The 23,400-nt window shown below is 46.7% G+C and overlaps 1 protein-coding gene across 1 annotated transcript; it reads right to left on the bottom strand.

Moving 5' to 3' along the window:
- Positions 1-6,815: 6,815 nt before the first annotated feature.
- SOX4 (SRY-box transcription factor 4) lies at positions 6,816-8,576 on the bottom strand. The gene is made up of 2 exons (XM_049765118.1): positions 7,971-8,576; positions 6,816-7,886 (listed from the first exon to the last, which is right to left on the bottom strand). The coding sequence occupies exons 1-2, from the start codon at positions 8,382-8,384 to the stop codon at positions 6,816-6,818; spliced, it is 1,485 nt and encodes a 494-aa protein (XP_049621075.1). The 5' UTR covers positions 8,385-8,576.
- Positions 8,577-23,400: the final 14,824 nt, after the last annotated feature.

The raw sequence follows: 23,400 nt of genomic DNA, 5'->3' as shown, positions 1-23,400 counted from the left end.
ATTTATTTATTTATTTATTTATTTATTTATTTACTTACTTATTTATTGGGCTTTATTTTTAAGGACTTAAGGAGTCTCCGGTGTGGCTTGCATGGAGCCAGACTTGCACAAGGATTACCTTTTAAAAACAACCCACTAGACGAGGGCAAGAAACTAGCATTTTAATGAGCCCATATAACAGGCCAGGCGTCTTGCCAAGGTTTTGGACTTGTGTGTTTTCACTTCTTTTCTCTCTCTAGCTTTCAGTGTTCTGTCTCCTGGAGACTTTAGAATACAGAGAAGACTCAGGCTGAGAAATTGGAACAAGATCCTAAAGTGTATTTGGTCTGACTCAGCTTTCTAACCCTGAGTCAGCATGCAACCCAGCTTTCCTCTGTCCCTGCCAGTTCCTTTCCAAGCAGCTAAATAAGCCAAAAAGCTGGGAAGAGTAGACATGTAAAATCAACAGATGGGAGCATTTGAATAAGTAAGCTAACAGGGAAGATGCATTTGTGCTTGGACAAGTGACTTAGGCCTAATTTCTATCCTCCAAGATGTTCCGTAAGGGACACCAGTTTGGTTGTAGTGGAATTCTGGGAAGATGGATTGAAATCCTTTGGTGTAAGGGCTTGAATTTTGACCTTTTCCCCTAATTCATTGTTAGCAAAGTCTGAGACACCATCCGTTTCTATTCTCACAGCCCTCCCCTCCAAATTGACATTCAAATCGCAGGGTGTGGATATAGACATTTATGGAACAAATTTTCCAAGATAAATGGCAAAGGCTGGGGAAAACATTTGAGTGAAATGTGTGAGATGCACCAAGACTTCAAAGGAAGGTGAAAAAGTGGGGGCTGGGTACAGGGATGGGAGGTGGGGCAGGAAGAAAAAAATTCTAATGGATTCCAAGTTGTACTGTTAGCAGAGTTTTTATTTTAGTTGTTTTAGTCAGGATTTTCAAGGAATTTCTGGAGACCCCTAAATGTAAGACATAACTTTCAGACCTCTAGCATAGACTAAAGCATGTTTTCTAACTCAGGGGTCCAGTACAAACAGGAAGTACTTGGTGAATGTTGCTAACTACTTCCTAATCTCTCACTTTCTCCAGAATCCATAGAATCCTTCAACCCTCCTCTTTTTTCCCAATTCTTCTAGCAAATCCAAATCCAAGAAGCCCTTTTTAGTTCCTTTTCAGGCACTTTCTTTGGAACAAAACTATAAAAGGCAAGTATTTAAGTATTTCTGATTTGCTTTTTAGTTGGGCCCCAGCACTAGTCTGACTTTAATGAGAAATAGCTTGAAAATTCTTACAAAGTCTTAAAATTTGTCTTTCTATTGACCCAATTAACTGAGAGAAAAAGTCACACTAAACTGAAGTATCAGTTTATTCTGCCTGACACCGTCTAACCCATAAAAATCCCTCACGTACAAAAATGTTTCTTATATCCACCTTTATTACCTCCTATGTCCTAACTCAAGCATTTTTTTAAAAAAGGCAAGATAATAAGAATTCTTGAGGAAAACAGTTAAAGCAAAGAGCCTTATATGGAAAGGGGAATGCAGGCTTTTCAGCAAGAAAATCCTTCACAGCAACACTTTAAAAAATAATGTATCATTTAGACAATAAATAAGTCAAGGTCTTGATAGTATGAATTGGGGGGAAAAAATCACACTACCATCACTACAATGCCTAAAGATTCATTTTCAGCACTTTTATACAAGTGCCTCCTTTTACAATGATCTTTGAAGAGACTGAAGAGCCTTTGCAGTTTCAAGGTCTTTTTTTTTTTTTAAGATCCTGCAATTAAAACGAGATAGATTAATACCTAAAAATGGACATTTTGCCAATGAGTAGCCATAGTGGTCTATAAAAGATGAAATGATACTGAAACCCAATAGTTCTATTATTTGGAAGAGGGGGAAATTACTGCTTTGCCTTCAATGAAAAAATTGCTTGTTTTGGACCAGTAGACTCGACTTGCCCGCCAGCTGCACATTCCAGAAAGGATACTCCATTGCCTCTAAGCAATCACTCTCTGATCAAAGGCTTATTTCTTTCCCAGCCCTTCGCCTGACTAACCCCTCCTCTCCAGGGCTGCAAAATTCAAGGCAGATATAGCATGCATGTTTTTTTTTTTTCTTAAATAAAAAAACATTTGGAAGTGAAGGTGGGTTTTACTAAGTCAACCCAAATGGGGAAAAAAAAACACAAAACAAAAATAAAAGTCATCCTGTGTCCCCTTTCCCAAGGCAAACCCCCCTCCCTCCTTAACCCCAGCAAATACCTCTACTTAGCAAATTGCTGGGTTCCAAGCAAACACATGAGCCTCCGGAAATGTACCCTACTTTTCTCTCCCATCCAGGGCTCAGGGACACTCTTGGGCAAGAGGCTTCTAAAATGTGTCACTTCTGGCAAGCTGAAACGCAGCTGAACCCCCCAATCTCCTGGCCTGAGGGTCACAGGCTTCTCTCCTCTTTGCCTGGAGGGAACCAACACCTCCGGAGCCCCTCCCCTCCCCCCCATCGTGGCATCACTTTTTTGGGGGTGACAACACATACTGAGCATCTGGAGGTAAATCGCTCTGCAACTTTGACATCTCAGTTGAATCACGGGTTACTTGGGAGGGGAGGCCGGCCCCCCAAGATGGGTGCCTGAGTTATTTAAGCAAGTGCTTGGTTCTGGAGCTGGGGAGGAGGATTGAAATGGTTGCTAGCTGGGAGGGAAACACGCACCAGGCAGGCAAAGAAAAAGCAGCTTTGGGTCCCCTTTAGGAGGGAGAGGAGGGGCCTAGAGCTGAATGGAGCCTTGCAGCCATGGCTGGAGTCCTCCACCCCCATCAAAAGTGATTTCTGATTGCAGAGCCTGGAATAACCCGAGCACTGCAGGGGGTGTGCCCCCAGACCTCCCTCCCTCCCCCCCCAAACCAAACCAAACCCAACCCACTAAAGCAAGTAGAAAGTCAAGAGAAAAATCAGCTTGCCAGCTTCATCTGTTCAAGAATTCCAGGCAGCCAACTGCCCCTCCCCCTGGGCTGCACCGTGCAAGACAAAGGGCGTTTATATAACCAGTAAACTCTGAAAAATTCCTAGAAAGCAGGTCGAGTTTGACACATAATTCAGCCGATGCCATCATTTCGAGGGGGGACAGGACCCCGCAAACTTGGCTAGGAGAAACGAACCTGGTATTGGGCTGCATTAAACAAGGATTCCCCCTCCCCTCTTGTCTGTGGGTGAAAACGGTGCAATTTCTCCACATCATGAAGGCCCACCCTTCCTTCCCAATCCGAGGCTCTCTCTCTGGCCAGTTAAAAAAGACAAAAAGTCAAGATTTAGGGTTCAGTTCCAGCTGATTTTATTTCCTTCTCAAAAAAATGTTATTTACAGAAGGTATATATCAACAATCTGACAGGCAGTGAACTCGACGTGATTAGCTGGCATAATTTTCTTATTTTTTTCCCCAAAACATTTTTTTATTTTTATTTTTGTGGCCTTGAATTTTTAAGACAAATATTCTTCTACACGGCATATTGCACAGGATGGATGGCAAAAAAAAAAAAAGTTAAAAATAAAAGAAAACAAAAAGTAAAAACCCTTAACGGAACTGCCTTACCAAGGCAGATGTCCTAGTTAGTGCCTGTCATGGTATATCAAACATACATACACACAATCTTTTTGCTTATTATAATACAGACTTAAATGTACAAAGATGTTTTCCACTTTTTTTTCAATCTTTAAACACAACAGCTATAAACCTGAACACATATGCTATCATCATGCCATAAGACTAAAACAATTATATTTAGCGACAAGTAGAAAGGATTAAATAGTCAAATACAAGAATGAAAAAACGCAGTTACATAGTGTCGCAAACTCAAATCGGCATTTAGATAGATCCAGTGGTTTAAACGGCACGATTTTGCGTGTAAAAAAAGTGCAAAAAAGATGTGGTTTACAAGTTAAAGTTACAGAATCCCTTTTGATTGATTCATTCATTAATTTTTTTTTTGGATGTCAATGCACCAGTCTTGAAAGCCTCTGTGGACAGAAGAACAGCGTTTTTGTTGTCTAGAAAAGATTATGTTCTTAAAAGCAAACCCTGTGAGGCTAATTGTCCCCCTTTGGGTCTCAGACTGGGGTTGGAAGGGTGAACACTGGTGGCAGGTGAAGGGATACTGTTACTTTAAGAAGCCTGCAGATTGAAGTGTAAACATGGAGAAATCAGGGGCTGATTATTCTTTTTTTTTTAAAACTGTGTGATATTAACCAGCCGCCCTATTATAAAATCAGGAAATCCAAACAGCGATTTACACCGATTAACACCCCCTTTATATATTTTTTACAAAAATACACTGAGAAAATAATCAAACGTTTTCATCTCTCTTGTCTTTTTTTGTTTTTTTAAAAGTGTCAAAAGTCTACATTTAAATATAAAAAATTAAAAGTTAAAACTCTAGCCCTTCAGTGAAGGAGACATAAAATGGCGTGGGTAACAATACCAAAAAAAAAAAAATAATAAAATAAAGAAAAGGAAAAGAAAGGAAAAAAAAAAGGAAAAAGAAAATAAAAGGAATAAAGTCCAAAGTAAAGTAGGAAAAAAAATAAGTAAAAAGGGAATAAAATAAGAAAATAAAAAGGAAAAAATATAATGTTTGGCCAGTATAAATACTTCCACATATAAAGTGGCATCTGATTACATTTACAAGGAAAAAAAAATATACGAGGATGGAGCATCGGTGAGGGGGAAAATAAAAAGTCTTCTCATTTACACCTAGAAGGAATAAAATACATACACACTGAGAAAAAATTTGGTCCTGAATTGTTTTTCTTTTTTCTTTTAAAGTCCAGCACAGATTTGAGTTGCGTTTGAATCCTTGAAAAAGAGTTAAGAATGAAAAAAAGCTGGTGATAATTTTTCGTCGTAGGAATCAAACATAGCGCCATCTATCTGCTTCTTATATTATCCTACACTATTTGAGAAAAAAAAAAAAAACTGCTCAACAGTCTTAAGACAGAAATCTTTTAAAAGATAGACAGGATAACATGCTATAGTAACCCCACCAGTGAAATAATCCAACACCATCACGATTCCGATTAAGAGAAGAAAAAAAACCTTTTTTTTCTTTTTTTTTGCTTTTTTTTTTTGCTTTTTTGTTTCTTTCTTTCTTCCCTCCCACCCCTCCCCAGAAACCACTGGCCCTTTCTTTCCAAGGCCCCAGGATCACATCCAACAGTCACCTCCAGCTTGTTCCACGCCTTGCAAGCCTGGGAAGTCGCACCTCACTGATTGCAAGCGGTGCAACTGGGCAAAGGCCCCCCGGAGGGCTCATCCGCAGCTCCCAGAACGTGCAAAGCCGTGTCAGTCCAAATCCAGATCCCGATCCCCCGATCCCCCAGGCCCTTGGGGATCCCAATTCCCTAGCCAGGCCGCCGCCCAGCCAAACCTCCCTTCTCCCAGCCGCCCAGGCTTCCAACTTGGGTTTTCTGGAAAACCTCTCCCTGCGCGCCTGTCACTCACTCAATGTCTCCAAAGCCGGCTTGCATGGACAGGAAGGCAAAAAGAAGAGGGGGAAAAATAGAATAATAAAAAATAAAAATAAAAAGTCAGGATTGGGGGGGGTGTGTTTGCATTCGCCAGCTTGGAGTTTTCTGAGTCCCAACGCGCGAGCCTGGCTTGCACCCCAAAAACCTTGTGGCCGTCGGTCCGCTTCGCCTTCCCAGCAGCTTGCAAGTCTTCTTAAAGGAGAAAAAATACAAAAAGTGGGGTGTGCAGGAGGGTGTGTGTGTGTGTGTGAACGGGTGGGGGGGGTTGCAAAGGTATAAAACCCAAACCCCCCTGGGGTGCGGTGCAATTTTTCTCTTTTCTTCCCTCCTCTCTTGACTAAGAAAGCAAAAAAAGCAAAAATAAAATAGGGGGAAAAAAAAGGCAAAAAAAAAAAAAAACCCAACAACCCCACACCAAGAAGGAGGGGGTTGGGACCCAGATTCCTTCAGTCTCTGGAACCAACTACCAACTCGACCACTTCTTGCAGGAGAGGGGGGGGGGGGAGACGCACAAAGTGAGGGTGCAGACAAGTCCGGAAGCTCGGTGGCAAAGGAAAAAAAAAAGGAGGGTGTCTCTCCAAGCAAAGTGGGGCGAGGGGAGGAAACTCGAAGTAGCTTCTTTACCATCCACAACAACAACAACAACAACAGCAACAACAATAAAAGATCGCCCCTACCTACCCCTCCGGGTTCCCTCCGGCCTGCTTGGAGAAGGGGGGAATGGGAGCGCAGTGGGGGGGGGTGACCCCCAATAAAAAAAAATCTCCCTTGCGCACTCGAGCTCCGCCAAAATCACCATTTGGAAGAAAGGGAAGTGGGGGAGAGCCCGGTCCTGCTCATTTTATATATATAATTTTTATCCCCTTTTTCTTTCCTCTCTCTCTCCTTTCTTCTCTCTCCAACTCTTCCTCCCTCTGCTCGCTTTATTTCTTATTCATTTTTCCCTCCTTTCTCCTCTTCCTTTCTTCTTTCTTAGCCTTAAAACAAAAAAAAATTTTTTTTTTGTCTCTTGGAGGGTGGGTGGGGAAGGTCCCCCTTAAACCATTTCTCCCCAACCTCCCGCGCCTGGGTGTAAGTTTGTGAATACATAGATATGTATATAGTATGCACCCCCTCATCGATTGCACCCAAAATCGGGGTGCATGCACCCAGCATCCTCCTCCTCCTCCCCCCTCAAAAAAATTAAAATAAAAACAAACACCCCAACTACCCACCACCACCACCACCACCACCATCACCCTGGAGAGCGCGCGCGCGCCCAACCAAGGCAGGCAGGCGAGCCCCATCCTCCGCCATTCAGTAGGTGAAAACCAGGTTGGAGATGCTGGATTCGAGCCAGTCGCCCGAGATCATCTCGCTCACCTCGGGGGTGCAATAATCCGGGAACTCGAAATGCGAACCCGAACCCGGTTCGAAGTTAAAATCCAGGTCCCGGTCGAGAGCCGCCGACGAGGAGCTGAAGCTGCCCAGCGACATGCTCTCGAAGTTCGAGCTGGGGTGCAAGTCGAGGAGGTCGTCCTCGAACTCGTCGTCGGAGGAGGACGAAGAGGACGAGCCCGACGACGACGACGAGGAGGATAAAGACGACGTGGACGATGAAGAAGAAGAAGAAGAAGACGAGTGGCACGAAGGCGCGCTGGAAGGGGCAGGCGAGGTGGCCCGCAGGCCTGCTGCATAGGGCCCACCCCGGTGCTCTGCGGGCGAGCGGCCTGCAGCAGGGGAGGACCCGGCGCTGCTGCTGCTGCTGCGGCCGTCGGGGGAGCAGCTGGCACCGACCCCATCCTCGTACAAACCCAGTGGATCGCTGGGATCCACTGCGGGGGTGCCTATGGTGCCCGCCGAAGCGCCCCCGAGGCCTCCAAACAGGTAGACGCGTTTCACCTTCTTGCCATCGGCCACCAGGTGCTTGCTGGAGTGGTGCTGCAAGGCAGCAGCAGCAGCAGCAGAAGAGGTTGCAGAGGAGGAGGAGACCAAGGCATTGCTGGAACCCGGAGTCCGTGCCTTGTACAGCTCGGTGGTGCCCAGGGGCAACAGGGTGGCGGTGCCTACTTGCTCAGCGGCGGCAGCAAAGGCGCTGGAGTGGCTAGGAGTGGTCGAGCCGGAGGCCGCTGCAGCAGCAGTGGCAGCCGACTTGCCCCCGGCTAGGATGAGCTTAGCGTAAGGTTTGCTGATGCCCCCGGTGCCTCCGGCCACTTTGGAAGCGCAGCTTTTCTTGGGGGCCGCTTTGGAGCCGTTACAGTTGCTGCCGGCGTTGCTGTTGCAGTTACTGTTGCTGTTGCAGCTACTAGCGCCGACTTTGTGGGGATGGTGATGGTCTCCCTTGTCCCCCTGCTTGGAGGAGGAGGAGGAGGAGGAGGCGGAGGAGGCTCCTCCGGCGGCGTTGTTGGTGGCCGAATTGGAAGTCGAACCGGTGCTGCTGTTTCCTCCTCCCGATCCCGACCCGGTGGTGTTATTCCCCGATTTCACCTTCTTCCTAGGCCGGTATTTGTAGTCGGGATAGTCGGCCATGTGCTTGAGACGCAGCCGCTCCGCCTCCCGGATGAAAGGGATCTTGTCGCTGTCCTTGAGGAGCTTCCAACGCTTGCCCAACCGCTTGGAGATCTCGGCGTTGTGCATGTCGGGCGACTGTTCCATGATCTTGCGCCTTTCGATCTGCGACCACACCATGAACGCGTTCATGGGCCGCTTGATGTGGCCGCTGGGGGTCTTGCACCAGCTCGGATCGTCGGCTTTGCCCCCCGTGGACGCCGTGGACCCGGGAGTGGGCGAAGACGCGATGCCCAGTTCCAGGCCGGCGCCGGAGTCCGAACTCTCGCCGGCCAGGAGCGCTTCGGTGTTCTCCGCGTTGTTGGTTTGTTGCACCATGGCCCCGGCTTGCCCTCCTCCTCCTCCTCCTCTTCTTCTACCTCCTCCGGCACGATCGCCGGGTCCTCCCGGCTCCCCGGGGCCAAGGCCGAGCACCCCCCCGAGTCGGAGGACACCCCTCAACTCCTCCTCGAAGGCCCGGGCCCAAGGGTACCGAGCGCGTAAAAACGCAGCCAGGAGAGGCTGGAGCGCTCCGGGCGGCTCTTGCAAGGAAGGGAGGTTTGTAAGTTCCCAAAGCTGGAGAGTGTCTCTCCAACCCCTTTCTCTCTTTTTTTTTCTCCCTTACTCTCCTCTCTCTTTCTCCCTCTGGCTAGCTCTCTCTCTCTCTCTCTCTCCTCTTTCTCTCTCTCACCGCTCTGCAGTTTTTTGTTCAGTCAGTCTCTCCACGCAGTCCTGGAGACCTTGGTTCAAGTGGAGAAGAGAAGGGAGTTTTCTCCAAGGCCGCTTATGCTGAAGCTTCCAGTACCAAGTTGCCAGCCGCCTCCTCTCCTAGGCAAGTCCTTATGATCAATGATTATCTTTTAAATTTTCCTTTTTTTTCTCTCTCTCTCTCTCTCTTCCTTCTCCCAAGCGCAGCAGTTGATTCCAGTTCACAGACGCTCCTCCCGGGAAGCTCAGGAAAGCGACATTGTCTCTTTCTTTCTCTCTCTCTCCCTCTCTCTAAGTCACTCACTTAAGTCCCTCGCCTAGCATGCAAAGCAAAAAAGACTCTCTGGCTCCAGGACTGTCTTGTGGGCGGAATAGGCGCTAAGGAGTTGGTGCAATTATTAGGTTGCAAGGTAGGAAGCCAAAAAGCTTTCATGCAACAGACGGGCATGAATAAATGTATGTTTTCTCCCCTCCCTTCTGCAAGAAGGGAGCTGGGAATGGCAAGAGTTGCTCCGGTGCAGACTCTTCGGAAAGAGCGTGCAAAAAAATAAAAATGTAAAAATCAAATAAAGAAACTAGAGACCCAGGGAGCAGCGGAGTAGGCCTCTGGCCCTTCACACACAGTTTCTCTGGCTGCAGCTTAGAGCAGACCCCAATTCCGCCTCGCGCCTCTTTATTCCTTTCACAGTCCAGGCCGCAGCCTATCAGTGGCTGTAGTCAACGCTTCGCTCGCGCCAAGCACCTCCCCCGGGCTTCCCATTGGCTTGGAACTCGATGCAATAATAAGCTCCGCGTGCAATGAAAAGCTCCAAATCTGACCTCATTCCAATTTACAGAGCAAACTTTTTAAAAGGGCTAGAAGTACAGCTGAGATTTCTGCTGCCTCTTTTTTTTTTTTCCCTTTTGCGCTCTGTGTGTGTGTGTGTGTGTGTGTGTGTGTGTGTGTGTGTGTGTGTGTGTGTGTGTGTGTGTGGTGTGTGAAGAGGATGTTAATGCATGAAATTATTAAGGGGAGAGACGGAAATGTATTCTAACCATTATGCTAGGTAACAAGGGGCTTGGTGGGGAGAGAGAGAGAGAGACTGTAAATGGAAGCTTTCTGCTTAAAAGCCAAGTGATTATTTTTATTAGTTCTTTTCAGTATTAGAATAAAGACTCGGGCTCTAGTGCAAAAAAAAAATCTGTTCCCTGGCCTCTTCATAAACACACACACACACACACACACACACACACACACACACACACACACACACACACCAAGGATGTAAAAAAAAAATAAAAAGGGTGGGTGGGGTGGGTGGGAGGGAAAGCCCTGAGAATAAATCAGTGGATATTGAAAACCATTAAGAAAGTGGTACCTAGATTCCTGTCATCACAATTATTTTAACCACGCTAGGTACAGGACAGATGTCCACTTTATTGTCTAAATCCCTTCAGTGCCATTTTTTTTTTTGGTGCACATTGGCGGAAGGCAGAGAGGAGACATGTTTGCAATAATTGCTTTACCCCTCTCAGCCAAACAGGGGTTAACTCTGGTTATTTAATGGCTTAAGCTCCCCCATAAATCCTGTAGAGTCCCGAACACAGGAGCTTTTCCATTGGAACACATTCCTGTTCCACAATTAACAGGAGAATTTCCATGCTTTCTGGTGGAGGCTGGGCCTGGGGTGTAAAAATGGGAGAATTCCCTTTGAACGTCTCAATATGTGTTGGCCACATTTTTGAAAGTAAAAGACTGCTTCACTCCATTCCACAATTTTTCTCTCTCCCCTTCCTCAAACTGCCCTCTGGTTGGTTCTCCCCACTAGAGGCTTGTCAAAGTAAGTAGAATTAAAAGGTCAAGGCAAAGGGTAGTGACAAGAGGTGGCGATTGGTAACAAGAGAGTAGAGTCTCTGGATTTATCTTACACTTGGCAAGCGAGCTTTCTGGCTGTTTTATTTTATTTGTAGCACTGGGAGATGACTTGACTTAGTTTTCTGGATCTGAGATCTGGCGGCTCCAGGCATCACTTTCTGTGGATGGGGTGGTGAGTTTTCTGTGTTTTTTTTTTTTTTTTTAAACCCTCCCTGCGTAAGAGTATTCTCCTCCTGATAATTCAAATGGACAAGTGGCATGCTGTTCCAGAGACTACATTTGACAGCGGGCTACTGATAGGAAAAGAAATCAGACTATGGACGTGATCTACATGAGGTGAAATTGTAGTGTCTCCATTGTCCTGTGCTTTTTAATCTTATTTTAGCTTTGGGGCAGTACCCAGAGGAGGGGTGTCACTCTGTGGTCCTTGGGGGGAAGACAATCAAACCTGGGCCTCCTCCATGGAAAGCCTCACACTGGAATCCAGTCCCCATGTCTCTAACCTGAGTCTTCACAATTTTACTTTACTTTTATTATACTATTATTATTTTGGTTTTGAGGTGGTACCTGCTGGGCAGGACTCACTCCTGGCTCTATACTCTGGGTTCATTTCTTGGGGTGAGGGCTTGGGGAAGGGACAGTCAGGGGGCCTTGTTAGTACCAGGGATCAAACCCAAGTTCTCCTGAGATATAGATATAGATATAGATATAGATATAGATATAGATATAGATATAGATATAGATATAGATATTCAGTTTGGGAACCACACTCAGCTGTGCTCTGGGCTTAGTCCTGGCTCTGTTCTCAGGGATTTGCTCCTGGCAGGTTCAGGGGACCCTCTAAGGAACAGGAAAGCAAACCTGGGTCACTGGCATGAAAGAAGCAAGTTTTCCCACTATGCTCACACTTCAGCACAAGTCCTCTCAGTTCTAAAAGAAACTTTGTGAAGAGAACTGGATTGTGAGGATTAGCAAAGAAGGGTGCTTAGATATTCAGAAAACATGTCAATCTGACCATTAAAAATTTTTTTTGATTCCAAAGGGTGCAAGTTAGAGGTTTCATCAGACAGGCCTTCTTTTACACCATAGTAGTCAATACTTTCTACAGAGCAATGAGGTGGCTTGGTAGGGCCAATCCAGCATCATTAAATCAGCTTTTTAATTCAGATCAAGCTAGTGCTAGGCAGCAGATTTCTATTTATCTTGTCCAACTTTTATAGTACATAGACTGGCGAGAGGCCCAGACTGTCAGATTCAGAATTTGACTAAAAGAACACCCTTTGGAGACATTTGACTGGATCACTGAAGGATCCGCTAGAAATGAGAATGTTTTTGTGGGTCAAAAATAAGAATTTCTTATCACTGAGTTACCCCCATATGATATATATATGAATATATATATGAAAGATAAACTCATCTCTACGAAGCAAATCCATTGGTAACTTTTTATTGTGGAAGCATATATGAAATGTGGTATGCTACTAATCTTTATTTATAAACTCAGTATTTTTTTTTTGATTTTTGGGTCACATCCTACAGTGCTCAGGGGTTACTCCTAGATCTGTGCTCAGAAATCGCTTCTGGCAGGCTCAGGGGACCATATGGGATGCCAGGATTCGAACCATCATCTGCTCTGAATCAGCTGCGTGCAAGGCAAATTCCCTACTGCTGTATTATATCTCCTCAGCCCATAAACTCAATATTATCAATTATAATAAAATAATAAATACTATATGTTGAAGGTCTATACCGGTGAATGATTTGTCTATTTTGGTATTTGGACTATGTGGTGGTGCTAAGGGCTTCCTCCTGGGGATTATATATGGTACAGAGATTTGAACCCAGGTCAACCACACATAAGACAAGTGCCTTACTCACTTGTATAGTCTCTACCTACCCCAACATATGATTTGAGGATCTATAGATAGCTTTCGATAATTCACTAAAGATGAGTCATTCATAGAATATACATTAAAGCCACTTATGCTGCATTAAAATCAACATGGGGGAAAGGTATAAATTCATCAAAGCACTTAAAGTGATACAGATTATTAAAAGTGTGTACAAAAAAAAATTAGCAACCAGGACCAGGGCTTAAATGTGAGGCCCTGAGTTTGATCCCCAGCACGGTATGACACCCCCCCCCCCAACAATCAAGAAACAAATAAACTCCTAAAATTAAAAAAAAAAATTAAAAGCAAGCTTGCTTGTTCTATTTCTGGTGTTTAGGTCAGTTTTCGATATTTCAAGAAATACAGTTGATATTTTAAGACACAAAATGATTCGGGGCCCCAAAGGAAGAAAAAACTGCCAGTGAGACTGACAGCCAAGAGTTTTAAGAGACCAAAGGGAAACCTTGTTTGAATTGAAGAAATATGGCCTTAGTGATTCCCAATGGGTTGATGAAATGATTAGATATGAGTGTGGAGTCCTTTTGTGCTGATGGGTGAGAAAACATGACAAATGAATGGCCTTTTCTTAAAAGTCCTTCTCACCAACTGAGTAAGCATGTATGGGCCCAGTGGAATAGCCGGGGCCTCTGAAAACTCAACAATGAGAAAAGATGTCTGTGTTCTCATTGCCTAATTCCATATATGAGTCTTTGTAAACCAACTACTATTCCCCTCCCTAGACCAAATATCAGGTATTTGGTGGCCCCTGCTTAAATCACTACTCAGTGTTCCCTCTGCTGGCTCTGCAGCACATGCAATGATTGTTCCTGCTCTTCTTTAAGCCCGAGTCAGAGAAGACCAAGATCATTTTGCAAAACTAGAAAAGAAAAGAAAAATAATCATAACTACCAAACACCACCACGTTCTGTTGGGAGCATCATCAACTCCTAATCCTGATCGGTCAGGATGCTGGGCTTTGCACAATTTATGAGTGATAGTAAATATTTTCTTTTGCTCCTTCAGTTCATGGAATTCGAGTTGCTATGGAATCCCCTGTTCATGCTTTGCTTCTGAGCGCAACACACCTGCACCCTATAAATTCTCACATTGCACAGAACGGTTTGGGACCAGTTTCTAAGCTCAGTGCTTAACCTCTCCCTACCAGCAAGGAGAGGGGCGTGCGCGGGGCAGGGGAGGAATGAAAGGAAATCAGTTGAACATATCTGTGTTTGCACTGCTCTGCAACACTTGGCCTCGCCTTGGCTGTAGAAATTATAATTGTAGGAGCTCGTCTGACCAGGCAACTATTCAGCTCAGAGAAAATTAAAAAAAAAAAAAAAGAGTTGGGGGTTGGGGAGCCCCCACCCCCGCCTTTGTTACTTTTACAGCCAAGCTTGGAGAGATGCAACGTTTTGTTTTTGTTTTGTTTTTAATTCCACAGTTGGTGGCCAAAGGACCCCAAGGCTGGGCTAGCTGATCATTAAAGGGACCTTACACCTTACTCATCCCTGGGGGGAGCCGGTGCAACGGGATTTCCCAGGGAGTTGTGCTGAAAAGGAATCTATGGAAAGTCGTTCATCTTGGCGAAAAATCAATATAGGATTCTAGGGTAAAAGGAAAAAAAAAAAGGCAGAATTTATTTTTACTCTTGGAGATAAGAGCTCGGCCATTCAATTTTTTTTTTTTTTTTTGGCTTTTGGGCCACACCCAGCAGTGCTCAGGGGTTACTCCTGGCTGTCTGCTCAGAAATAGCTCCTGGCAGGCACGGGGGACCCTATGGGACACCGGGATTCGAACCAACCATCTTAGGTCCTGGATCGGCTGCTTGCAAGGCAAACACCGCTGTGCAATCTCTCCGGGCCCATATTTTCTTTATTTTAATTCAATTTTTCCTCCCCATTCTCAGACTAGCCCTTGGTGGGCATAAGCAAATTCCAAATAATGCCCACTCGTTTTCGCCCCATCCTGTCCTTTTGCCCAGGAGAATCAGTAGAAAATGCGTGTCCGTGGATGTGAAGCGTGCATGCAAGCTTTCTTGTGCCTTTTCTCCAGGAGGAGGAAAGCAAAGCACGCACACCCCCCTGGATGCCCCGACTCTGCTGGCTGCCGGGCGGCTTCCCAGGCTGGGCAGAAACAGCCGCCAGGTGGCATCGCGGAGCCTCTTTGTGCCCAACTGGAGACGTGGGAAACCGTAGGGCTGGTCGGATTTCTTTCTCCCCTCCTTTCCTCGTCTCCAAAACGAACCCCCACCACCCCCAGTCCTGTCCGCTTCCTCTCTTGCACCTCCTAATTTTAGGGAGCAGTTTGCAATATTGGCGGGTGTGTTCTGATTTTTGCTGTGCATCGTTTTTTGTCATGGCGTTTTAAGGGGGACCAACCAACCACCTGCAGTTTGAGAAGCTCGGGAGTTGGGGTGCGTTGGGGTGGGGTGGGGTGCGGAGGGAGAGAGCCTGGGCGAGCTGAGCAAAATTTTGGAGCGAGTAGCCAAGAAACTGGAATTAATTTCCAGGTCATTTCCCAGACCGGGATCTACTGGGAGAAGCTGCAAGTGCATGCTTGCAGTCTCTCCAGCTTTGGGACAGAGATTGCATGGAATAAAAAAACCTGCTTACATCTGCTTTTCCTTAGCAGGACGCCTCGAGGGGTGCAGGGCTCGGGGTGGGATAGGGGCTCAGTTTGCTGGCTGCAGGCGGCCTGCAGGGAGGATTAGTGGGGCTCAAACTCGGTGCCACTCAGACCTCGCCACTCTCTTCCTTCCAGTTCTGGGGCGGAGCTGCATGAAAAGCGCGTGCAGCCTGCTTTTTGGGTGGGGGGGGGGAGAGGAAAAGCTTTCCTACTGTAAACATGTTTGGGGCGATCCTGTCAGCAGCATCTTCACGCCCGTCTTCCCTTTGGATTTGACGACCCGGGAATGGAGCTGCAAATCCTCCTGGGAAGCAGCAAAAATTAAAAATAATAATAATAATAATTAAAAAAAAGCGCCACCTAAGTGGAGATGCGCCCATGCCAGCTCCTAGCCGAGCCTTTGAAGTTGCAACCGGCCGGCAGCTGGCACAGCAGGGCAGGGCAGTCGTTTCCCTGGCACATGGCTTGGCTTTGCCAATTCGCACAGCCTAGCCAGTCTCTGACCCTGCCTGGGCGCTGGTGACCGGTTCCTGGTGCCCAAAACTGACTTGCCACCTGGCTCTCTGGTATCTGTCTTTCGTGCCCACAGCGTGGCTTCTGGCCACCCTACCCAAGTGCTCTTGAAATGTGGCTGCGCCTGGAGCCCACGCTCCGGGTTTAAGTGGATGACACTCGGACCCGGGCTGCAAGCCTGCCTTGCCTCTCTGCAGTCTTGGGGGACCCGGCCAGGCTGAGATGCCACGGGGCCTGCAGCTCCCCCTATGAATTCTCTTTCAAGGGGTTGGCACTGGGTGCGGGTAGGGAAAGCAAGCAGCCTTGGGGTTCAAGGGAGGTTGCCCGGAATCCACCGTCCTCCCCCTCACTCCTCCTCGGGGAGGCAGGGAGAAGCGCCCCAGGGTGCCAGAAGTCCATGCCAAGGGGGTGGGAGCAGCAATTCATGCCCCCCCCCAAGCACTTGTCCCAGGCGGGTTTGGGTGTGGAGGAGGGTTGGGGGGGAACCTGCTTTGTCTCTGGGATCTGCAGAATTTTGCAACATCTGTCTGGATGGGCTGCGTGCCCCCCCCCTTGGGGCGCCCCGAAACTACCTCCGGTCACTCCAGCAGACTTTCAGGCTTGGAGACTCTCCCTTTTTCCAAATTACGCGTGGGATCCCCAACCCCACCAGCGTGGTCGATGCGATGACAGTGAGACCCCCGTTTTGGGGAAGGTTGGGGAAGATCTTGATTAGGGAGAAAAAAAAAAAACAAAACTCTGGGACCCAAAGCACCACCCCTTGCCAGCCTTAGCAACGCAGCTTGACCCGCCATCGGAGGTCGGGCGAGGGCAGGCTGGCTGGGGCGGGCGCTTTGTGCCAGCTGGGGAAACCCGCTGGGACCAGGGCAAAGGGAAGCCAAGCCGAGGTGGGGGAGGGTGGGAAGGGCTGGGCAGCCTTGGAGAGGAAAAAATGGGGTGCAGAGAGGCGGGGGAGCATTGTAGGAGAAGCTGGAGGCCTCAGAGAAGGAGAAAGGCGCGTGGGGACCCTGGGCTTCTGGACACCCCTACCCTTTCCTTTCTGACTCCCCCAGAAACCCTTCCCCTTTTCCAGATCCCTTAGAGGCCTCTAGAGCTACTCCGAGCACGGCAGCTGGGGGTGCTGGGGGTGATGCGGGGCGGGTCAGGGTGCGGCCAGGACCAAAGAACTCTGCGCCCCAGACCGCTGCGCACCTGGCACCCTGGCTTCGCCATCTGCTCTGAGCTCCCCGCCTCCCCCGGGGCCCTGGGCCCTGGGTGTGGGCCAAGGGGAAGATAAGCAAGCAGCCAGCTCCAGGAACGAATGGTCCGCGTAGAACTCGGCCCCGTTGAGCTCTTTGGGGTTGAGGGGTGCCCTCTAAGCCCCTCCCGGGGGGGGGGGGTTCCTCTCCAGCTGCCCAGGCTCCAAGTGGTGCCATCTGCTCTGGAAATACTCACTAGCAGGAAACAGATCTGGAGCGCCCGGTTGGAAGTTCTCTATGCACAGGAGGGTGGTAGAGACAGGTTTTTTGGGGGTGCGTGTGTGTCCCCCAGGAAGTTAGGTCTTGCAACTTAAGGCAGGAAAGGTTTGTGATTTTTTTTTCTACTGCTTCTTTGGAACGTGAGACAGCCAGCTTTCCTTTCCTCCCCAGCACCTTTGTAGACCATCTTCTTCCAATATAGAGATAAAAAATAACCATTAAAAATAATTTACTGGGCCCGGAGAGATAGCACAGTGGCGTTTGCCTTGCAAGCAGCCAATCCAGGACCAAAGGTGGTTGGTTCGAATCCCGGTGTCCCATAGGAGTTGTTTCTGAGCAGACAGCCAGGAGTAACCCCTGAGCACCGATGGGTGTGGACACCCCCCCAAAAAAAATTTACTCATCAAACTTAAAGTCAATGATAACAGAATCGATACCCAATCTGCACAAGGTATACACAGAAGGGAGCAGTTACACTAGCAGTCCGGGGGTGGAGTGGGGGGGGTGGGCAAAGGAGGGAGATATGGGATGCATGCTGGAAACAGGGGTAGAGGGAAGACAACACTGGTGGTGGGAATATCCCTGATTCATTGTCACTATGGACCTTAAATATTACTGTGAAAGATTCGTAATTCACTTTGGTCCATTAAAAAATTATTAACAACAACAACAAAAAAATAAATTTACTGGCGATCTGTTTAGCTGGGTTCACCAAGAGCCTTAGTTCTGATCTGGGGACAGTCCAATTGAACTCCTGAATTTCACAATTACCAGATTTTTTTTAAACTTTGTTTATTGATTGGTTGATTAGTTTTTGGGCACTCAAGGGTCACTCCTGGTTCTTTACTCAGAAATCTCCCCCAGCTGGCTGTGAAACCACATGGCATGCAGGAAATCAAACCGGGTCCCTCCAGGGTCTGCCAAATGCACGGCAAACACCCTACCATTGTGCTGTCTCTCCGGGCCCCACAATTACCAAATTTCAAATGCTGCTAAGTTTGGTTTTTTTGTTTTTTTGTTTGTTTTTGTTTTTAGGTCACACCCAGCAGCACTCAGGGGCTATTCCTGGCTCTACGTTCAGAAATTGCCCCCTGCAGGCTCAGGGCACCATATTGGATGCTGGGATTTGAACCACTGCATGCAAGGCAAACACCCTACCGCTGTGCTATCTTTTAAACATATTCATGGGGGATGTAACCTTCCTTTCCCCTACTATGGTAATTCTCAAAACTTCACAACCTGATGGAAATATAATATATGTGATTTATAACAAAACAACATTCATTTCAAACGTGCATGTCCAGGCTTTAAAACACCCAAAATGTCTGAAATTCTAATATCCTGGGACTGGAGAGAGAAAGCAGTGGGTGAGAGTTTTGCATGTGGCCAACTCGGGTTCAATTCCCAGTCTCTCATATAGCTCCCAGAGCAGATCAGAAATGACCCAGGAGTAAGCTTGAGCCTAGCTGGGTGTGGCCCCAAGGCCCAAAGAAATAAATTAGTAATCAAACAGAATTCTAACATTTTCCCTAGGGGGAGCACTACTGTCTTGATAGATTCATAACCTGAGTTCCAGGAAAGTACTAAGTAACTGGGATTGGAACTGGGTATTCTGCCATTTACAGAAGAAAGGATGGATTGTTGCATTAATTTATTTTTATTTTATTATAATTATTGTTAATTATTTTGGTTATTTTGGTTTTTGAGCCACACCCAACAGCCTTAGGGGTTACTCCTGTCTCTGCGTTCAGAAATCGCTCCTGGCAGGCTAGGGGGACCATATGGGAGGCTGGAAATTGTACGAGGATCAGTCCACGGGGCTGGATTTGGTCACTATGTAGGGGTCTCAAACTCATGGCCCGAGGGCCGTTTGCAGCCCTCCGTAAAACATTTTGTGGCCCTGCCCTAGAGGAATCTTTTTTTGTTTTGTTTTGTTTTAGTTATTTGGGTCACACCCCCCAATGTTCAAGGCTTACTACTACTGACTTTGCACTCAAGGATCACCCGACTTTGCCTCCTGCGACCCCCAGGTAAATTGAGCTTGAGACCCCTGATTATGATTTCGGCTATGAGCATTAGCAAGTACAATCCCTTCATTACTTTCTCCAGCTTCATAAATGCCTGCACTCTGCAAGAGTTTTTTCACTTCAGATCATGAAACTGGTGTTTCCAAGACGCTGATCTGAACTGGAAGGAGACATGTTTTACCCACCTGTGAAATGCATTTGATTGGAATTGAGGCTGATTGTCATGTGTCCAACCATATGAAATGATTTTGTTTTATTTAGTGGCCACATCCAGCAATGCACAGGGGTTACATGTGATTACATTGTTCTGCTCTCAAGAATCACTCCTGGAAGCCAGAGAGATAGCATGGAGGTAGGGAGTTTGCCTTGCATGTAGAAGGACGGTGGTTCAAATCCTGGCATCCCATATGGTCCCCCGAGCCTGCCAGGATTGATTTCTGAGCGTAGAGCCAGAAGTAACCCTGAGCGCTGCCAAGTGTGACCCCCCAAACAAATAAACAATAAAAAGAATCACTCCTGGTTGGCCTGGGGGTCCAAATGGGATGCTGGAGAATGAACTTGGGTAGACCACATGTAGGAGGAACACCCTAAATGCCAGGTGATCTCTCGGGCCCTAAAAGGTGTGGTGTTTATATACAAGGCTTAATTTCTTTTTATCCTTTTCCTTTTTTTTTTTTTTTTTGGTTTTTGGGCCACACCCAGCGTTGCTCAGGGGTTACTCCTGGCTGTCTGCTCAGAAATAGCTCCTGGCAGGCACGGGGGACCCTATGGGACACTGGGATTTGAACCAACCACCTTTGGTCCTGGATCGGCTGCTTGCAAGGCAAACGCCACTGTGCTATCTCTCCGGGCCCTTCCTTTTATTTTTTTTTTTTAAAGAAAATGCATCACATAGTTTACATACTTGATTATAATATATTTATTTATGGACAAGTGAAAGTAAAGTTATTGAAAAAACTCATCATCCAAGGAGATATTGAGTTTTTTTTCTTAATAAATCTTTATTTAAGCACCATGATTACAAGCATGTTTGTAGTTGAGGTTCAGTCATAAACAGAATACCCCCCTTCACCAGTGCAACGTTCCCACCACCAATGCCCCCCTCCTTCTGAGTTTCTACTGGGCAATAATAGCTTACAATTTGGATACCCAAATAGCTTTTCTGGTAGATTCAAGTAGGTTATAATGTTGGCAAGAGGGATTGCGAAGAGAGGAAGAGAGAAAATCACTAGGCGAGGATCTGATTTTCCTGCTGCTGTTTTTAGTTAGGAGACTAGGAGCACAGAGGAAGAAGGAAAGCTTAGCAGGCTTCACCTTTTTCAGATACACACTGTGATTTTTCTGGAAACTGGAAAATCCCTGCTGGTTAGGTGTGCAAGATAATATCAGTAAAATTACTTCAAGTTGAAGGGACCAAAGAGCTACGCTCAGGAGAGATAAGAGCTTTCCTTTTTATGTGCATGCCTCCAAGGTAAAATGAAAAAGAGAGAGAGAAAGACTTCTAAGGAAACTCCATACCATGTAATTAAGGGATATTCTTGTTTTTCTTTCTAATAGGGGCCCCCATCCATTGGGGCTTAGGATCCACAGGACCACCAAGATGGTCCTTGAGGATTATGGGGTGCTGGGGCTAGAACTCAACACCTCACACATGCAAGCCAGCACAACAACCCTGGCTCCCCTTAAAGAATATTTTCGGGGGGTGGGGTTTGGGCGACACCCAGTGGTGCTCAGAGCTTGCTTCTCTTTCCATGCATGGGGTCACTCCTAGCAGTACTATAGGCAGTGCCCAGACCCTTCTGGGGTCTCTACATAAAAGACAAACACCCTGAACTAGTTCTCTAACCCCCAAATCTACTTTATTCACACCCTTTAGGAATCATTTGGTAATGTTAGTCATTATCTATTACATCTCAGGCCCAACCACAACTTCTAGATTTCTAGAATCCAGAGGCTTACAAGAAATAATCTGAGCAGATGCAAGGTTTCTGTGTTTCTGTTTAGATATTCCTTACAATTATTGGCTTCATAAAGCTGGAACTCTCTGAGACCTAGAGAAGTCACGAAAACTCCACGATGGAACAGTATTTATCTGCCTATTTGGATCCAATCCCAGGCTCAGGGGATCCAGGAAGGCCCAGAAATCTGCAACTCGTGGAACGAGATAGTTGAAAACTTGGGCCATGTGCAACTGGGGCCACTGGGGCGACTCCTGGAGATGCTCAGGGAAAGTGATGATGAGATTCAGGGCTTGGCACATACAGGGATTTGCTCCTGCCACTTGAGCTGACTTCACTGACCCCCATTTGCTATTGGTTGCAATGGACTGTGGGTCTAGTAGCTCTGCAAAGAGGCTCCTTTTTCAGCAGTAGCCAAGGGATGGCAGTCTCCAGAGCTGAACACACTGTCTCTATGGTTGCAATGAACAGGCTTAGTAAACATGCTCCTTCATTCTGCACACTTTTCTTCCTGGAAACAACATATCAATAGTTGTGTGACACCTTGGACATAGAACACCAGGTCTTGATTGGAAGTTTGGAAATCATAGTTTCTGTACCCCCTGAAAAAGGAACAACAGGTGGGTGAATATGAAAATTGGTTTCATATTCCCAATGATTCTGATATATTTCATGCAAGTTGGTGAGAGGCCAGGGGATAGTACAGTGGTTAGGGTGCATGCCTAGCACGTAATAACATGGGTTTGAACCTCAGTATCCCAGGTGCCACTGAGCTTGGCTGGATGCAGTCCTGTAGGCAACTCCATACAGCCAGGTGTGACTGGGTTAAGCCCCTGGCCCAGTTTTTTTTTTCAGCAGGGCTATGAGAATACAAAATTCTCAATTAGAAACAAGGAGGCCAAAATAATACACCTTTAAAGTGCTACTAAAAGATTTTTTTTTTTTGGGTCACACCTGGCAGTGCTCAGGTGTTACTCCTGGCTCTCTACTCAGAAATAGCTCCTGGCAGGCACGGGGGACCATATGGGACACCGGGATTCGAACCAATCACCTTTGGTCCTGGATAGGCTGCTTGCAAGGCAAACGACACTGTGCTATCTCTCCGGGCCCAAAGTGCTACTAAAAGATTAAAAAAAAAAAAAAAAAAAACAAAAAAAAGGAAACCCTAGAATTCTAATGAAAATCACCTTCAAACAAAAGTTTAGGCACACAAAAGCAAAGGCATTTTTTACTTCTAGCAGATGTAGATCCACTGCTGGATTCACACATTCTTAGGGCTGGAGCCATAGCGCAGCAGGTAGGGTGTTGGCTTTACATGAGGCTGACCAGGTTCTAGTTTTAGCATCCCATACCAATCCCCTGAGCCTGTCAGGGGTAATTTCTGAGCTCAGAGCCAGGAGTAACCCCCTGAGCGCAGCTGGGTGTGGCCCAAAATCAAAAGCAAATAGAAATTCTTCAGGTAGATAGAAAATAACTCCAGGTAGAAGCTGAGCCAAAAGGCAAATGTGTGCATGATCATAAAATACGTGTGTGTGTGTGTGTGTGTGTGTGTGTGTGTGTGTGTGTGTGTATGTGTGTTTTGGCCACACCCAGTGACACTCAGGGGTTACTCCTGGCTATGCACTAAGAAATCGCTCCTGGCTTGCGGAACTATATGGAACACGTGTGTGTGTGTGTGTGTGTGTGTGTGTGTGTGTGTGTGTATGTGAGTGTGTGTGTGTGAGTGTGTGTGTGTGTATTGAACCAGGGTTCATCCTGGGTCAGCTGTGTGCAGAGCAAATGCCCTACCACTGCCCACTGCACCATCACTCTGGCCCCCATGAAATACTACTGATAATTTAAAACAAGCCTGGTTCGTGTCTCAGAATATATACATAGAAGTAAAATGTACAGCAACAAATGCACCAAGAATAGGAATTGTCCAGGGAGACAGTTCAAAGGTCTACAGCAGATGCTTTGTATGTGGAAGCCCTAAGACTGACCCCCCAGAATCCTGTGGTCCCAGGGAGTTGCTTGCAAGTACCACTTGTGGAGTTGTGTTCTTCTGGTGTTCTCACCTACCCAAATGGAGTTACTATAAATTTGGGGTGGGTTGTTTTGCTTTGTTGAGCTACACCCAACAGTGCTCAATGATTACTCCTGACTCTCTACTCAGGAATCACTCCTGGTGGATGGCACTCTGGGGATCATCTGGGGTACCAAAGATCAAATCCAGGTTGGTTGCATGCAAAGCAAATGCCCTTCCCACTGTGCTATTGCTCTGATCTGAGTTGCGATAAATTCTAACTTGGAGTAAACTGAAGTGAGTCAAGGATATGTA

This window comes from Suncus etruscus, chromosome 18, assembly GCF_024139225.1.
Source record: "Suncus etruscus isolate mSunEtr1 chromosome 18, mSunEtr1.pri.cur, whole genome shotgun sequence".
In the NCBI taxonomy this organism is placed as follows: Eukaryota; Metazoa; Chordata; class Mammalia; order Eulipotyphla; family Soricidae; genus Suncus; species Suncus etruscus.
The sequence above is the reverse complement of the archived record's forward strand: the minus strand, read 5'-3'. Positions and strand labels throughout refer to the sequence as shown.

Coding starts and splice junctions, on each gene's coding strand:
- SOX4 (XM_049765118.1), bottom strand. CDS start 8,384: ATGGTGCAACAAACCAACAACGCGGAGAACACCGAAGCGCTCCTGGCC. Junction 7,887..7,970: donor AGAAGGTGAAATCGGGGAAT/AACACCACCGGG, acceptor GCCGCCGGAGGA/GCCTCCTCCGCCTCCTCCTC.